Source organism: Sinocyclocheilus rhinocerous, unplaced genomic scaffold, assembly GCF_001515625.1.
Source record: "Sinocyclocheilus rhinocerous isolate Xijiao unplaced genomic scaffold, SAMN03320098_v1.1 scaffold2232, whole genome shotgun sequence".
Taxonomy (NCBI): Eukaryota; Metazoa; Chordata; class Actinopteri; order Cypriniformes; family Cyprinidae; genus Sinocyclocheilus; species Sinocyclocheilus rhinocerous.
Genome location: NW_015662925.1, coordinates 61,227 through 80,496, shown reverse-complemented (window position 1 = coordinate 80,496; position 19,270 = coordinate 61,227). Strand labels below are relative to the sequence as shown.

At 35.6% G+C, this 19,270-nt stretch overlaps 1 protein-coding gene across 1 annotated transcript in view; it reads right to left on the bottom strand.

The window, feature by feature from the left end:
- Positions 1-19,270, bottom strand: part of LOC107728358 (dynamin-1-like protein) — a 34,566-nt gene that overhangs the window by 2,359 nt on the left and 12,937 nt on the right. The window contains exons 4-13 of the mRNA XM_016538496.1: positions 17,700-17,862; positions 17,487-17,607; positions 12,140-12,478; positions 6,623-6,743; positions 4,411-4,566; positions 2,931-3,020; positions 1,304-1,402; positions 1,111-1,224; positions 917-1,026; positions 667-826 (exon numbers count right to left, since the gene is read on the bottom strand). Coding sequence (XP_016393982.1) covers positions 667-826; positions 917-1,026; positions 1,111-1,224; positions 1,304-1,402; positions 2,931-3,020; positions 4,411-4,566; positions 6,623-6,743; positions 12,140-12,478; positions 17,487-17,607; positions 17,700-17,862 — 1,473 coding nt within the window. The remainder of the gene's footprint in view (positions 1-666; positions 827-916; positions 1,027-1,110; positions 1,225-1,303; positions 1,403-2,930; positions 3,021-4,410; positions 4,567-6,622; positions 6,744-12,139; positions 12,479-17,486; positions 17,608-17,699; positions 17,863-19,270) is intronic.

Sequence of the window (19,270 nt, the reverse complement as noted above, 5' to 3'; positions counted from 1 at the left end):
TTTGGTGATTTGAAATATCAACATTGGCTACCAGAAATCACTTACCCCACCTTTAATATTAACTGACTTACATTTTAGACACAACAGTTCTTGTTTTTGCTCTATTTCATCAACGAAAATGGTTTCAAACAAAGCCACAGCAGAACTGTTTTGTATCTCTGTTTCGTTACTGCATCAATCAGCCTTTGAACGAATCGGTTGAATGAATGACTCAATTACTCACTCATGCAGTGATTTACCACCACCTACTGGTGATTTTAGGTTTATATTTAAAGTATATTTTCCCTTTTTTCCTCCAAATCATTTCAAATATCAGTATTCAACATCAAAACATAATTTATGCATTTGCAACTGCAGGTTAACTGCACTGCATTCATGTCCTGCATTAAATAGTCTGTGTGCATGCATCTAAATGCCACTTCAGATGCAGAATCTGTACCACCTCAACACAATTTTTTTTTTCAAAGTACCAGCACAATAACACGCTCAGCAAAATATCGTCTAATTATAGTTACTGACAAAATTCCAGAAAATATCGAGATATAATTTTTTGTCATTATCGCACACCCTTAATTTTTTTTGAAATGTTTATTTATCTGTTCTGGGGCAAAACTGACCCCAATGCATTAAGAGGTTTAAATGTCCTTCAAACACACACAGTCGTACCTCCAGCATCTGTGCAACCTCCGTGCGCTGCTGAGCCGTTTCCTGAGACTCGATGAGCAGCTCCTGCAGCAGACGCTGTTTGTAGAGCTGACCGACCAGCTCACTCTGCAAATGCTCTTTCACAAAATTCACCAGGAAGTGCATCACCGTCTTTGGCACACTACAGAAAGCAGAGAAAAAAAAACTATCAGATGCGAAGTGGCTCATCCAGTTATTTGGCTCCTACATGGACAGGCACTATGAATCTGACCTGTCCTGGATGCTCTTGCGCACGATCAGGAAGTAGCACTTGATGAGCCGCTGGATGACCTCACAGTCCCTCTGCTCTCGAGTGCTCAGCTTGCGGGACACTGGCACGGCCTTCAGAAACATTTTCAGAAGTTGTTTTCTTTTGAATGTGCAGGTATTGTTGACTTCTGCAGTTATGAGATAGCAAAGACGTACCGTGTCCAGCAGGTTGACGGCTTTATTGGGACTCCCAAACCCTGGCACAGGGCCCTTCTCCTCCGACGGCATCTTCTCATTCTTCCATTGCTTACCTCCATCCCCAGCCTCCGCCTGTGAAAGAGACAATAAAACAAAAACTACTCCCGTTTGGATTTGGAGAGAGAGACAGAGAGAGAGAGAGTTTTAGTACCTGCTGGCTGTTGACAGATGCAGACACTTGGGCAGCGTCTGTGAAATCAGGATGTTTGGTGTTTATATAGGCCAACTCAATTGCAACTAGATTATGAACCTGTGAAGAAGAAACATGAGTTAACATGATGACACGTTTTCAGAATTAGCCAAAAGTGTGCTCTGAATGTGTCACGCACTCAGGATCTTTGATGTATGATATATATTGTGTGCGTTTGGGGTAGGGATGAAGCAAATAAAAATTCTGGCCGCTATCAGTAAGGCTGATGTTGGTATCAATAATTATGTTCATGTTCCCAACATATCCAATAAATAGCCAATATTACATAATTACATAATTAAAAAAAAAATAAAACACCAAAAATTAAAATCACATTTACTGTTAAGCGATTTTCAACATTTTTGAAATCGGATTTTTGGTGATTTCTCCTCAGAAATCAAGTTGGTCAGGCAAACAGACAGTGGACTTCTTGCCAGTGAAATTTTGCCAAAATGACAGCAATTTAAAATAGATGTTCATTTTATTATGATTTCATGAAGATTATAATTAATGGTGTTTTTAGAGAGAACCTGTAAGTGAGTGTTGGATGATGGCGAAATTAAATTAAATGTTTTACATTTACAATTACACATCCAATACTAACAGATACCAATACATTAAAAAATAATAATAATATTGGGTGATATCAATAAGCCGATAATTATTGTAATGTTACTACTGATAACCGATAACCAATAAATGGCCGATATTAACATTACACACTAATTTATTTTAATACATTTAGAATACAACACTACAAATCAGTTAGGACGTGGTCACATTCACCATTGTTTGGTGAATTTTCGAACTGTGGATTGTTGGTAAAATCCAGTTATTTCAATAGGAATCCATGCAATCAGAGTTAATTATTTCTCCACACAAATCAGTGTTTTCACCTCAATTTTAACTCACAATGTGAATTTAGGCATCACAACATTATAATGTATTGTATGAAAAATGCATATTTATTTTATTATGATTTGCTAAAGATTGTAAAAAATGTACTGTAAAAATAAGCAGAAGGAGCATACACAATTACATATTCAATACTAACCCTGATACCAATTAATACATATATATGAATGTAAAGAGATGTCATCAAAAATGATTCAGATAAATGTCTAAATACAGATCTGTGCATTAGGTATTGCATTACAGACTTGCTCATCATCTTGACATTTGTGGTGTTTACCAAAGATCTAACGACCAATTTTATGAAAAGAAGGTGACTATTAATTATAACAGCCAAAAAAATAATAATCATAATTTTAAAAGCAACGTAAAAAAAAAAAAAAAACCTTAATGACACTTGGACATAATTTGATTACACTATGATTGAAAAAAAGGACTTTATGTGCCTTGAACTCAGAAACCGTTGAAACACTGATTGATCAACCTCAAATTGGACTAAAAACTCAAGAGTGAGAACTCTGACCTCTCATTTCATATTATACTTAATACATGTTATTATACAGTTTGGTCTTTTATCATTTTGATGTTTCTACTGTTCTATGAAAGATTGCATTCTGTCTAAGAACAGCCCTTAATCATGATTAAATGACTGTAACACACAGCCAAGTGTTCCTACCATCTCATTGGTAATGGGCAGGCGTTTCCTGAGTAAGCTGGTAACCACCTCCACTATTGAGTCATGCAGTTTGGGAAACCGCAAAAGCTCCTTCGGACATAAACAAACACACATACATACGGTAGGTTAGCTGTCAATTATTTAAAGCACTTTTACACTTCCTGTGTGAAAGAGTGAAAGCAATATTATTCACCCAACGCACTTCCAAATATTATGAGCATCAAATCTGTTCCCCGTGTTCCCTCCAGCAGACATTCTGAAGTTAAATTTATGTATATAATAGAGGAAACCTAAATTTTTTTTAATGTAAAACAAATGTACACAGTGAAGGAAGGCAGCAGGACAGAGAAGATAAGAGCAGAATGAGGAGCAGAATCCAAATGCAGGCTGTTCCGAGTCTGTGTGTGTCAATCTGTTGTGCCTGTGTAAAAAGCTTTCATTCTCCTCTTCACATTTCATTTTGTAGAAATGGAAAACAGAATTGTTTCTTGCTTGTTTGAAATAGCAGAGTGTGATGTACTATGCAGAAAACATTCTAACATTCACGTCGCAATGCTTCCTCCCTAATCCATCAAAAACATTTATGAAAACTGAGCCACAAAATGCACCACGCAAAAAAATGATACTGGTATTGATGACACAACCACATTAAAGGAACAGTTCACCCAGAAATTAAAATTAGCTGAAAATCAGGCCATCCATGATGTAGATGAGTTTATTTCTTCATCAGAACACATTTGGAGAAATGTAGCACTGAATCAATTGCTCAGCAATGGATCATCTGCAGTGAATGGGTGCCGTCAGAATGAGAGTCCAAACAGCTGATAAAAGCATCACAATAATCCACTCCAGTCCATTAGTTAATGTCTTGTGAAGCCAAAAGCTGCATTTTTGTAAGAAAATAATAGTTTTTAAATTCAAACTGTTGTTTCCGACTTAAATGAACTCTCTATATCCATAATATTGCTTTCTTCAGTGAAAAGGTTGTCTCATCTGAATCAGGAGAGAAATATGCACAGATCAAGGACAGTTTTAAGCAAATATGTCAGTGGATTTTGATGTGAGAGACAACAGAGGATGGACTTTTCAATGGAGGAAGCGTTATTATGGATTATGGACTCTTTTGGCCAGAAGTGACGTTTAAAACGTATTAACGATGGTTTTATTTATTACAGACAAGCAGCTTTTCACTTCACAGGATGTTAATTGATGGACTGGAGTGGTGTGGATTACTTGTGGATTATTGTGATGTTTTTATCAGCTGTTTGGACTCATTCTGACGGCACCCATTCACTGCAGAGGATCCATTGGTGAGCAAGTGGAAGAAACAAACTCATCTATATCTTGGATGGACTGAAGGTGAATACATTTTGAAGAATTTTTTTTTTTTTTGAGTGAACTACTCCTTTAACATCTAACTACACACGTTACAATACAAGCGTGGATGCTCTGCATCAAATATTAATAGTCAGTGAAGCACCTGTGTGCTGTAGGCAGAGCAGTGCTGGATGATTCTCTGAAGTTCCTCGTGTACGAGCTCCACACAGCGCAGACTGGGCTCCTCCAGTCTCTTGATCTGTTTCTTCACCAGCAGCTCAAAACTGACCTCAGGAACAAACAGCGCCGGCCGAGGACCCTACATCCATCACAACAACAAATACAGTTAACCCAGATCTAGTCTGCATCTGTTATACAAGTGTTACAGTGTGTCCACAAATTCTGACCAATGATTTTCCATGGCTTTTATGATTAATTTAATAGTGACTGCACTCATGGAGAACAACTTTTACCAGGAGAAATATTTCAGACATATATAAACAAATATATAGAGTACCAGTCAAAAGTCTGGAATAATTCAGCTTTAATTAAGATTTAAACACGTTTAATTTTCAGCACTTATTTGATCAAAAAATATAGTAAAATCAGGAATATTGTGAAATATTATTACAATATGAAGTAGCTGCTTTCTATTTGAAAATATCTTAAGCTGAATTTTCAGCATCATTAATCCAGTCTTCTGTGTCACATGATCCTTCAGAAATCATAATAATATGCTGATTTGCTGTTCAGTTATCACCAATTATTTTTGGTATTCGATTATTGATAATGGTTATTATCATTAATGTTGAAAACAGTTTAAATTTTTGTGGAAATCAGGATACAAATGAATGGTATTTGTTTCAAACATAAATCCTTTGCAATATTCTAAATGTGTTTACTGTCACTTTTGATCAATTTAATGCATTAATTTCTGTTGTTGTTGTTTTTTTTGGCAGTGTTTTCACAAAAAATATTAAGGTGTAAAGCTGTTTTCAACATTGATAATCATCATCAGAAATGTTTCTTGAGCAGCAAATCAGCATATTACAATGATTTCTGAAGGATCATGTGACACTAAAGACTGGAGTAATGATGCTGAAAATTCAGCTTTGATCACAGCAATAAATTATATTTTATAATATATTCAAATAGAAAGCAGCTACTTCAAATTGTAATAATATTTCACAATATTCCTGATTTTACTGTCTTTTTTATCAAATAAGTAATCATAAAAGACTTCACTCAAAAACATTGAAAAAAGTTACCAACACTAAACTTAATGCATTAATTTCTGTTGTTGTTGTTTTTTTTGGCAGTGTTTTCACAAAAAATATTAAGGTGTAAAGCTGTTTTCAACATTGATAATCATCATCAGAAATGTTTCTTGAGCAGCAAATCAGCATATTACAATGATTTCTGAAGGATCATGTGACACTAAAGACTGGAGTAATGATGCTGAAAATTCAGCTTTGATCACAGCAATAAATTATATTTTATAATATATTCAAATAGAAAGCAGCTACTTCAAATTGTAATATTTCACAATATTCCTGATTTTACTGTCTTTTTTATCAAATAAGTAATCATAAAAGACTTCACTCAAAAACACTGAAAAAAGTTACCAACACTAAACTCTTGAACATTAGTGTAGTTATTACACTACAGATATTCCCATGCATTTTCAATAACTTTTAAAGATTTTAAGAAATTATTTTATTAACATTAAGATTTGTTACATTTTGAATGCCTAGAAATCACAATTTTAAAATTCTAGATTTTCCATGACTACTGATCCAGAAATTATTTGTTTCCAAAACTCTTCAATTTGAGGACATGAATAGGATGCATTGTACCATAACACTGCGTCCAGAAAAACCTGTTTTGAAAAATAATTGTCATTATTCCTGCAATTCGGTTTGGTGACACATATGGTGCATTAAATGCACACTTTACTTTTAAGAAAGTGAGAAAAGGAAGTTGAGAAGATCCACAAAGGTTTTCAAAAAGTACTGTATATGCTTATCTGTACACACACACACACACATGCATGCATAAACATGTAAATTAAAATTCTAGATTTTCCATGACTACTGATCCAGAAATTATTTGTTTCCAAAACTCTTCAATTTGAGGACATGAATAGGATGCATTGTACCATAACACTGCGTCCAGAAAAACCTGTTTTGAAAAATAATTGTCATTATTCCTGTAATTCGGTTTGGTGACACATATGGTGCATTAAATGCACTTTACTTTTAAGAAAGTGAGAAAAGGAAGTTGAGAAGATCCACAAAGGTTTTCAAAAAGTACTGTATATGCTTATCTGTACACACACACACACACATGCATGCATAAACATGTAAATATTATACCGTAGCGTTTCGAATAGCTGTGAGAACGTCTAGCTCGGTGAGTCCTCCAAGTGGGTCAATAGACTGCAGAGTTCTTCCAAACGTCTCGTGGAATATGTAACAGATACGAGCTCCTCCACACCTACATTTAACAAATGCACACACAGTCAGTAAGTCAATCCACGAAAATTAAAAATAATTTTAGGGATTCACAGGCACGTTGGCACATTCACACAGGCCTGCAGTCGTACCCAACCGTCCAGCCAGAAAACGTCAATGCGAGGCACTTAATGAATCGATAGCTGGTGTGGACTTAGCCAGATATGAGAGATGAACAGCATTTCATCCAACAGTGCACAGGGTGTAAATAAGGAGCTGGGCAGACTCGCGGATTCTCTGCTTGTCAGATTCAGCCAAGCAGACAAACTAAACATGGTGTTGCTTGATATCTGTCTAGTTTCAGAGTGAAAATGACAGACTGAGATGCTGCTGAAGTCACAGAAAAAAAACGATTTAGCAGGAATGTAGTCTTGGTTATGACAGTGTGTCAAACTCAATAGCATGGCGTAAGAAGGCAACCTTTAGTAAGTGGCTCCACAAATAACAGTTATGACACGATCTTTGACTGTCTGATGATTATCGCGCTCAAAAATGGCAAGAGCTTTCTCAGATCACAAGTTCAAACCTAACTGGCTGGCTTTACTAAACTTTTAATTAGGGCTGTGCGATATTGAAGAAAAATGCGATATGCGATAGCATGCTAAATAATGCGATATTCAATATGCGATACAATATTTATTTTTCTAAAATCAATTTAAATTGTATTGAAATATATTTAAAAAAATTATATAACCAACATATCGTTCACGTTATTTCAGGGAAAAGAAAGGATCATTACAACTTCTGAAAATGAACAGCCATGTTTTATTGTTGCATAAAACAAATCGGACATTGTTAAAGCCTTATGCTATGGATCGTTGCTTCGTTTTTGTGATTGTTTTCAGGAACAAGGATTGATTTTTCTGCCAAGCATAGCTCATACAAATTGTTGTGCTTCGCTTTGAGGTGACTGTACAAATTTGTAGTGTTTTCCCTTTGCGTTGCCACTCGAGATTTTCATGTTTTACTTATAACTTCAGTCTGCATTTGGTCATCTCTTTAAAAGCCAAAATACTGTCATATATTTGAGGTGCTTCTTCGTTTTGGCACTAAATCGTCAGCAGCAGCTGCGGCTGCCTTAAAAAGGTCGCACACCGGACAAGAAGTACAGCAAATGTGTTTGTCTTTAAAATTCAAACACATTGTTTTCTATGAGTGTAAGCACACCGGCACTGCTACTCAGCGACTGTCCGCGGCGGCTCTGGACGCTATTCAAAATCCTGCTGCGCCGCAGAGCGACAATCACTTAGTTTGCTCTGCTTTGTCAAATAAGATACTTCAAACTCATCGACGCAACTTTGTTCATTCTTAAAGTGAACATTTGGCTGTTTGGTGATTAGATTGACTCACTGCTGTCTTGAACTGAACGTGACACGTCTGGAGTGTGATACCTGGGAGTTGTCCTAAAGGCGGCGCTGCGCTTCTCGTCCGGTGTGCGACCCCCTTTAGGCTAACTCATCTTATCAGATTAGCTCGCTATGAAAGCATCGCTGCTTGAGTCTTGCGTCAGAGCACACGCACACATATCAATCCCAACTAACATCCACGTGCCAGATGCTATACTATCTGCATCGACCTAATACTTTGACCATACATAACTTTTTGAAGTACTAAATCACTCATTTATCGCAAACCATTGCGATACCATAGCACTACTTTTAATTGGGATTCCTGTTTTTCTGAAGCCAAGTTTAAAGGGATAGTTCACCCAAAAAATCTGGTTTACCTCACCCTCCATTTGATCCAAACCTGTATGTTTTTTCTTTTGCTGAACACAAAAGAAGATATTTTGAAGAATGTTGGTAACCAAACAGTTGACGGTAGCCATTGATTTTCATAGTAGGGAAAAAATACTATGGAAATCAATGACTACCATCAGCTGTTTGGTGGAGGGTGAGTAAAAGATGACAATTTTAATTTGGGGTGAACTGTCCCTTTAAGTCCTTGTAAAATGATAATTAAGACTTGTATTATACTATTAAAGGCTTTTTATGCCCTTATGTTTGATAAAACTGAATTTAAGACATTATACGGTCCTGCATGAACCCGGGAAAATTACGAGGTTAAAACATTTTTTAAACATTGAAACATACATGGATTAATTGTTCACAATAAGATCTAAAAAATCCATTTCGAAAATAGATGGGGTGAATTTTAATTTCAAGCCGAATTTAAAAATTCCAGGTATGACACACGTACATTCCAGGTATGTACATTAATCATATACAAATATGATTTCGTATTTATTTGGTATTTTTTTTGCTGGGCATACATATACACATATAGTGGATGTAAATAAACTGCACCTACAAAAACTCCTTCCTAAAGACCCCCAGCATTTTTTAATTTTTCAATAAATAAATTAAATTAAATTAAAATGGGGCCTCAATGGCTGAATGTGATTCTACATGCAAAAAAAAAAAAGTTACACTTTTTTTATTTAAAAAAAATAAAACTGTGTGTAACATAAAACTGGGATATTATGTTACAAACAGCTGTAAAAAAGAAATGCTAGGAGGCATCTACAATACACACACACACATATATATATATATATATATATATATGTGCCCAGCAAAAAATACAAAATTAAAATAAAATGTTGGAAATAAACTGAGAAAGGCACTTCAAACTGAATTTTTAATTTTTCAATAAATAAATTAAATTAAATTAAAATGTGGCCTCAATGGCTGAATGTGATTCTACATGCAAAAAAAAAAAAGTTACACTTTTTTTATTTAAAAAAAATAAAACTGTGTGTAACATAAAACTGGGATATTATGTTACAAACAGCTGTAAAAAAGAAATGCTAGGAGGCATCTACAATACACACACACACATATATATATATATATATATATATATATATACACACACACACACACATACACTCCCATTTTACTGCAATTTTGTACGCCTTTTTGTATCAATTATTCTGATTCCTGGAAGAACCTCAAAATACTTTGATCCCCTCGGATATGGACAATACAAACTCAGCATCTGGCATCTACAGGCATCTGCTTCCACACCTCACTGAGTAAAGATTCTCACCTGTCCTTCCTTTACATTGGTTTCTTCTCACCATTTCCTTCTCTCAGTTCACTCAAATGTGGTTATATTGAAAATACAATGTTCTACATGAATGCAAGTGATTTTCATGTCATGTTTTGGTATCATTTGAAATGTCTCGGTGTCAGAGTACCACTGGTCCAGTAGTCTCATCATTCCCTCAGATAAGCCCTGTAGTTTTTAAATAATTAAACTCTGCATTGTCAAAGTTGGTATTGTGGCTGTACATATGGTCAGACACTTGCATGTGTCATTTTGACCAGCGAGTGATATGAGATAAGAATTGCACTTCATTACATTTTCACCAATTTACAGGTCACAAAGTGTATTGTATAAGGGCGCTCAGTTTTATATGGGCACTCATTTTTTTCTGTCATTAAATACATTTGGCCAAAAATAGGCTATAAAAGATGAAGTGCTATGCTATAGACAGTATTGGCTATGACTAGACGGCAAAAGCTAGACTAAGACACTATTCTCTGCTCCTCAAAAATAACATTTTTATCTTTAAAGACGCATTTATACACATGCACACTCTTCAAAATGCTGCTTATTGAGGACACAATAAAATATGTAGATTAAAATGTATATATAGTATATACAAATTGAATGTAATGCATGTTAGCTTGCTTATTGTGCCCAAAAACATGATCTATAAGTCCACATGTCATACTAACAAGAGACTATGTTTGTAATGACAGATCAAGATTCTGACCATCTAAGTTTGCGATCCCGATTGCCAATGTTTGTTTGAACTACGGCTGACATGCTTAGTCAACGCTATTGACAACGTCGTCAATAAAAAATTGTCTACAAATATTTTTGTTGTCGAATAGTCACTGCATTATTATAATTCTGTAATTCAGCCCTCCTGCCTGCAATCCAAAAGAAGAAACACTTATGAGAAGTGCAAAAGAAGCCAAAGCAGTACAGTGTAGGAAAGCTTTACAAAATTACAAACAAAAGATGCTGCCATGTGTAAAGACCCCAATAGACTCAAGGCAACGTTCTTTTTCGTTCTTTGCTTAGGGGTATAAAGAAGTTTGATATACGCAAACAGCAGTTTACTGTTAGAGAACATCCTGCCACTGCTGAGAGCGATGTTAAGAATATGGAAATACTGAATGTGCTGGGCATTTGCCTCTCAATAACAAAATAAACACACAAAAAGCATGAAATTGTGGGAAAACAGCAGTTAAGAAAGCATCTGATCATAGCGACGTGGATGATTGCACCAGCTCTGCTGATACGTTTATTTACACAGCACTTTATGGAAAAGACTGTTTTGAAGCAATTAGCTTTACATCATTAATAATGTAAAGCTTTACATTATTCATATAGCTTACACAGAAATGATTACCTGTTTTCTGTAATTCATTTCTCCATTTCCTTTTTTCTTTCAGTAGTCTTTCAAGTATTATGTAAATACATATGCATATTTTTATTTATACAACTGTACAGTAAATAATGCACACATCTGTACATAAATCTTCGGTTCCAGATTTGACCACATTATTATTATTAAATTTTTTTTGTCTTGTTTAATTGTTCTTTCTGTTCTCATGTCATATATGTATGTACTGTATGTACAAAGAGCTCCTAAAAAAAACACACACTTTGCGAATAAAGCTAATTCTGATTCTGATTAAACATGAAAAACAGCATCAGTGTCACTTTCAGTTAGAATTACAACTTGATTTTTTGCTATAAAACAGCTCTATGTCAATATGTATAGAATATCCATAACTCGATATTTTAACGGACTGCAAAAGCGAAATAACCGATCAAAGCCTACGGAATAATTAGCAAAATAATCAACGATTAGTCGATTAATCATTCTTATAATTGTTAGATTAATCGATTATCAAAATAATCTTTGAAGTAGATTGAACTATGGTTTGGGAAAACATCAAATCACTGAACTATGTTGGCAGCGACGGAACTTGATGCTTTTGGGAAACGCACAGCTTAATGATTCAGAATATTGTTTGTGGGGTAAATATTTGATCTTAAAAGGACAGTTCACCCAAAATGAAAATTGTTTACTCAATTTTTTTTTTTTCTGTTGAGCATAAAATAATATATTTTGAAGAACAGTTGACAGTCGCCATATACTTTTGATAGTATTTTTTTCTGTTCTATGGAAGTCATTTAATTAAATGATTTAATCAAATGATGACAGAATTTTCATTTTTGAGTGAACTATCCCTTTAATGTGAAAAGACCTTTAGAGGAAATAAGAAAAACAATCATTTAAAGGAACTTGTTTGCAGAAAAAACATCCTAAAGCGTGTTGGTTCAGGTACTCACAATTCAGAGGTCTGGATGTGCCTGGCAGTGCCTTCGATGGTGTTGCAGTAGTCAGTGGCAAACTTGGTAACGATCTGCAGCAAGGTGGCGCTGTGGTCTTCCACTGGCTGGCCGTAGCTGTTTAGTCGGGACTGGTACTGGGCCGTGAGCACTGTGACTCGCGTCTTGAGCTCCGGGAGACAGTCTCTGATGTGATGCATGAGCAGTCGGCTCAGGGTGCGAGCCAGGTAGCGGGAGCCACAGCGGGAGGCTAATGATGGGTAATGCCGCTGCAGGAACACCTGCTCGTCTTTGCAGGAGTCGTCAAGACTCTTTTGGGTGTTCAAGTCATGTTGGCTCCTGGTGAAGTAAAAAAAAAAAAAAAAAGTGATTATAGGATTGGACAGTGAAAAGTGGATTGAAGCCTGAAAAATGTAAAAAGAAGTATGAAGGCACCAGAGCGCTGCACTGTCTGCAGAACATCCTGTCTGATAGGATGCTTTCATCTAGTAGGTTTTAGGAACTATCTATTGCTTCTTATAATATCCCATAATCCTCTGTGTGTGATTCGGTGGCAGGACACAAACATAAAAACTGCATCTATTTACTTGGTTATCTCTAAAGCTCTAAAATTTGTTCTAGATCATTAAACTTGATGTTATGCAGCCTTGGTCTTTTCCTTTCAGGAACCAGGAACCTTTCAAAGGAATCTTTCATGAAAAAAATAAATGAATAAAAAAAAAAAATCACAATGACTGTGGAATTATTGACTGGGCAGCAAGGCCCTTTGGTTTTGTACAGTTTTTGAGAGTCTCTTATGCTCATCAGGGCTGCATTTATTTAATCAAATTTACAGTAAAAACAGTAATACTGTGGAAAAATGATTACAGCTGTTTTCTATGTCAATAATATTTTAAATATAATTTATTCCTGTGATCAAAGCTGAATTTTCAGCATAATTACTCCAGTCTTCAGTGTCACAGGATCCTGCAGAAATCATTTTAATATGCTGATTTGATGCTCAAGAAACATTTCAGATTTTTATCAATCTTGAAACAGTTGTGCTGCCTCATATTTTCTGGAAACTGTGATCGCCATTTTTCCAGGATTCTTTTGATGAATATAAAGTTTAAAGCAAAATTTAAAACATAAATCTTTTATAATATTTTGAATGTCTTTAAGGTCACTTTTGATCCATTTAATGCATCCTTCTTGAATAAAAGTATTACATTCTAAGAAAAAAACAAAAAAAACTTTACTGACCGGCAGTGTATATGAACGGCGGTTGAAGGGGCCAAAAAAGAGATAATTTTAGAGACAGAGCGAGATATTAATTATTTTATCCTTTGGAAAAAGGTCCACATAGTCATTCATAATAAGACCAAGTAGGCTCAGTAAGACAGAAAATCGAGTTACCATTGATTTCATGTTGACTTTAAATATAGAGATTGCTGAAATCATTAGGCATGAATTGTTCTTTGAGAAAAAGGCTTCACTCTGACAAAAAGGTCTTCAGCTCTTTCATTACGGTCACAGAGAATTTCTAAATTAATCTGCAGTGCATTCTTACAGGATAGAGCTAAACTGAAAATTGTTAGTATACTGCCCACTACTGGAAAAAAGCAGCTTCTACCTTTGCTTCTGTCAACAAAGTCCCAAGTACTGTGCCCATGCTAACTAGGAATGAAAACCACAGTTTTACATTTTCTAAAGAAAACGTGTTGTGAATGGTTGCTCGGGCATTGCTAGGCAGTTGCTAGGGTGGTTTCGGGTGGGTTTGGGGTTTTTGCTTATTGCAGGGTTTCTACACATTTTCCATTTCAAAATGGAAACACCAAACCCAGACAAGTTCAATGCACAGCATTTTATTAAAATCGCAATGCTAAACTATTACTTTAACGGAATACGTTTGATACACTTTTCACACTCACTACATAGTGAAAATATTTAAAATTCATAATACTGTCACTCCAGTATAATAATGTTTGTTATACTAAATATTTCATGATGAAGAGCAGGCAGTAACCTCGCTCATAAAGTATTTGTCTACATAACAATATTTTACATTATTTTCAGTATATAGTAGTCATCTGTAATCAGTAGGGCAGTCATCTGTAGTGCAAATGCATTCACCGAATATATTAGCTTTCTCAAAGTGATAATGTGCTTATATGTAGAGAAGAAACCAAAAACGCTTTATAACCTGCATATATTCACCTCTGACACATCAGTTAGATACTGTAATCGTGGTTTGTTGTTGCATGACCACCAAACAGCACAACAGGAACTTGCTTATAGACTGGTTGAAAAGATCACACACTCCCTTTATCTGTTGTTGCTTTGAGGTACTCACACTCATTCATTTAGTAAAGTTTAGGAAAAACTGTTTTGAGCGGTGAAAATATGCACCTTGAACTCACTTCCTGATATTTTATGTTAAAGGAGTAGTTCACCCAAAACTGAAAATGTCCTGAATATTTACTCACCCTCAGGCCATCCAAGATGTAGATGAGTTTGTTTGTTCATCATGGGAGCAGATTTGGAGAAATGTAGCATCACATCACTTGCTCACCAATGGATCCTCTGCAGTGAATGGGTGCCGTCAGAATGAGTCCAAACAGCTGATAAAAACATCACAATAATCCACAAGTAATCCACACCACTCCAGTCCATCAGTTAATGACTTGTGAACTGAAAAGCTGTGTGTTTGTAATAAACAAATCCATCATTAAGATGTTTTAACATCAAACCATTGCTTCCGAATAAAATATGAGTCCATAATCCATATTAACGCTTCCTCCAGTACAAAAGTTCATCCCATTTGCCCTTTTTTTTTTACTTGTAAACTGTGCTTGATTTGTGTATATTTATCTCCTGATTCAGACAAGACAACTTTTTCACTGGAGAAAGCTATTTTATGGATAGAGAGAGTTTATTTTAGCATTGGATCCAACAGTTTAAAGTTAAAAACATCTTAATGATGGATTTGTTTCTTACAAACATGCCCTACAGATCACTTCATAAGATTAACTGATGGATTGGTGTCATGTGGATTACGTGTGGATTATTGTGATGTTTTATCAGATGTTTCATTTTTGGGTGAACTATTCCTTTAAACGATCCCTAAACAGCCTGCACTTTGAACCTCTGACCTCAAGTATAAGCAACAGTAACATTGATGCTTCCCTGAGCAAACACTACTGATAAAACGAAAAAGTCTGACCAATATATTGCACCAAACACGTCTTGTATTTGTTGCCTGTGCTTGCTTTCCATAAACACTCTCCCAGAAATCGTCTGTTTGACGGCTCGTTGTTAAATCCTCAAAGAGAGCGTAGGTTAAAAAAAAAAGAGACGATGGCCCGCAGCTACGTCTGATTAACTTAACGAGAATCGAGAAATGAAAAGTGTCACTGCAGTTCTTCTGCCCAACTAAATTGCCTCCTGTATTTGTACAGGCCCTAAAGGACTTACTAAAGCCAAAGCTGAATAAACCAGTGATTTATCTCAAACACGGCTCTGCGTTAGCTGATAGCGGGAAGACATGGTACCCTTGGGTGCTAGTGCATGAATAGACAGGGCGGGAGAGGAGAGGATAACAGCGCAGGGAATATTACAGTCACTGCTGCTTAGGGTTATGATAGAGGAACTGGAAATGAAGGAAAATTACACTGTGGCTTTTTCACATGGTTGATTAAGTTTCTACTGCAGTCAAAAGGGCTGTGTGCTGCACTTCTGTAGCACTTTATTTTTTCCCTGAGGTCCACTTAAAATGTTATTCAAGGTTTCATGTGCTTGTTGTGATGTAGTTTTACATGGTCATTTTCCACCCTCTCACTGACCCTTATGCTTAAACAGGCTGTTTTTGCTGCTGTGCCTCTAGCACTTCATATGTAAATGAGTTCTGTAATGATCTATTCAGCCTCATGAGAAAAAAAAAACAGACTCTGCACTTCTGTAAAATGTGAAATACGTTGCTGCAGGTCCAAATTGGTGCAGTTTCGAGGTGAAATGACCACCTGCTTTGCTAAAAGTGCTAGAGGGATCTATGATTTTTGCTTTTCAAGCACTTATACCATCAAGTTGCACAGAACAACAAAAACTCAGTACAGTCAAAGTTCAGAGGTATTTCATTTTTTCAATTTTTTAAATATTTTTTAAGAAGGGTTTAAGTGCACAATAAATTGATCAAAAGTGACAGTAAAAAAATTCACATTGTTACAAAAGACTTGTAAATTGTCTATTTCGAATAAATACTGTTATTTTCAATGTTTTATTACTTATATACTGTATTTTTTATTAAATTAATGCAGCTTTGGTAAGAATAAGAAACTTTCAAAAATAGTAGTAAATATTAAATAAACATTATTGCAGTAAATAATAACGACCCCAAACTTTTGAACCATAGAGTTTCTGTATCTGAATTTGCTATACATATTATTATTAACAGTAATAATGTAATAATATATTAAATTCATATTAAACAGCTTAAATGTATTAAAATACAGTGGACTGAAAATACAAATACTCACATTTCTTGAGAATATTTAAATCACAATTTAAAAGTAGGCAACATGTACATGATATATAGAGTTCTGCATATGTGCTTTTACAGCATTATCATTACAATTCAATTTAATGACAATATATAATTAATATGAAAATATGCTGAAAATTGGGGACTAAATATTTATTAAAAATATATATATATTTTCAATTCAAAAGTAAATATGCATATAATGTAGGTATTTTAATACATGTTAAATTGCTATTTTGTAAATAATTTAATACATCAAATTAAACTTACTAAGGCCTCCCCAATCCCATTTGCGTAACAAGTTGTTGAGTAACGAATCTGCATTTTGGTGGATAATAGACACGGAACCAAACCAAAATTATTTTAAAAATATAAACTGCTTACTCATTTATTTTCAGGAAGATTTACTAAATATAAAGTGTTTGTGTGCCTGCAATTATGTGTTCAACTTGAATCATTCCCAAATGATGTCTGATTTAAAGCACTGGGTTAGTTGATTTGCTTTATAAGCTTTGTGATTGTGTTGACAAACATGTCTACAGTGCATTATTTTCCATGTGTCTATTGCCCTTACGAGTAATTCACGTGTGATGTGATCTGGTGATCTGGTTGCAGTGACAACCACACACGCTTCCTGCTGATCTACATAGTCCTACATAGTCCATAGTCATGATCTATATAGGTTTACTATAGAAAAGCTAAAATGTGTTTAAAAGTGTGACTGACCAAATCGACTGGCTCGGTTTGGCCCTCTCATGCTCAAGTGTCAAGCTACACCCATGTTATTACATTTAAAATCCAGACAGGGTAAGAGATAATAGGGTAACTGACCTGTTAACCACACCAATAATGCCCAGTCTCACGGGAATGACCCGGCCCAGCAGCACCTCCAGAGCATCTGTCCCCGCGTCCATCAAATCCAGCTTACTCACCACCAGCAGCGTCCTGCGACCTGAGTGCACACAGCCAATGAATACACTCCCTTCCCACAGTGCCATTCGATGTGTACTAATGACATCTGGACATTCTCTACATGTAGCTCACCATCTGGGTCCACCTCTCGTGCCAGTTTAAGGGCATCCGATGTGGCGAGGTCAGAGTTTGCAGGAGAAACACACAGGATGAGGGAGTTGGGGTTGGAGATGTACGACAGAATCATCTCTTGGACTTGAGTCTCGATATCTTCAGGCTGGTCACCAACCGGGACCTACTCAAGAAAAGATCACATCACATGACAAAGATTGAGCAGGTGTATGAAGCAATTAGGGCTGCAACTAACGATTATTTTGATAATCGATTAATCTGTTGATTACTTCTTTAAATAATCTGATAAAAATTTGAGATGCACCGATATGAAATTTATCAGCCAATACCAATAGCCGATTATTCAGAATGTTATCTGCCGATATTTGGTTTTCTAAAGGAAAGAAAACATCTCTCCCAACTTATGCTGTAAACTACAGGGATTCCTCTCATTTGGTACATTACACTATTATATTCAATGACATTTATTTTTAGATATAATAATCACACTCAATTCAATTGCACATAAGGTAGTTTTCATAAAAACTTGTCTTCATGAAAGATTTATTCAAACATACTTATATAATTAACAGTAAATAAGCTTCTCTCTAGTGTTTTTATAGCTAACTAACCAACTCTGAACACTGGATAATTTTAAGGTAAATGCAATGATTATATGAATATATGAGACATGATAAATTTCGGTAAGTTGTACTGTATCTTTCATACCTTCTGATGTTCATTCATGTTTATTTCATGCTATAACTTGTATTAAAGGGGAATAGACTTGCGCACCGCGCTGCCGCTTGAACTGAAGCTGCTACAGTGATCGCTCACGCCACATTCAAGAGCATCAAAACTGCATTTATTGTTTGAATTTTGTGATATTGGGCCCTATATTAACGATCTAAGCGCATGGTCTAAAGCGCACAGCACAGGTTACGCGGCGCAGGATGGGAAAATGAGAACTGCGTCTGGCTGAAACTAGCAAAAACACTTGCGCCGCGCCTTGCGCCGGGTGTATGATAGGGCCCAAAATGTACAGGATTTGAAAGATGAGACTTTGTTTCTTATCAGAAGTAACAAAGCGCAAAGCTCGTTGTGATTGGAGGCACATTACAAATAATGTCTGGGGAAGGAAAAACTGCAGACCTGGCAACCCTGGATTGAACTACAGGTGGTCCATAGGGTCAAATAGAACCTGTGTTATCAGCACTGTATTAATGTGTTATTAATGCTTTAAACTGGACAGCCCTAAATTCAACACAAGAAACATTTTCTTCACAAGTTGCTGTCTGACACGCTTTTCTGCCACCTTTTGATTGACAGGAAATAATCGGCCCTGATCACTGGCTGCTTTTAAACAATCGGCCGAGTGCAGATAATTGCTTTTATCAGCCGATAACAATTATTGGCCGATACAATGGTACATCCCTAATAAAAATCCAAATACTAATTATTAAAATGTAATAAAAAAAACAAGTAAATTTAATCCATTATTAAAAATCTAATTTCACATCCTGCCCAGTGTCGTCCTCCAAACAATGTGCAATCTGAAGGCTATGAAAACAAATGTAGTGATTATATATATA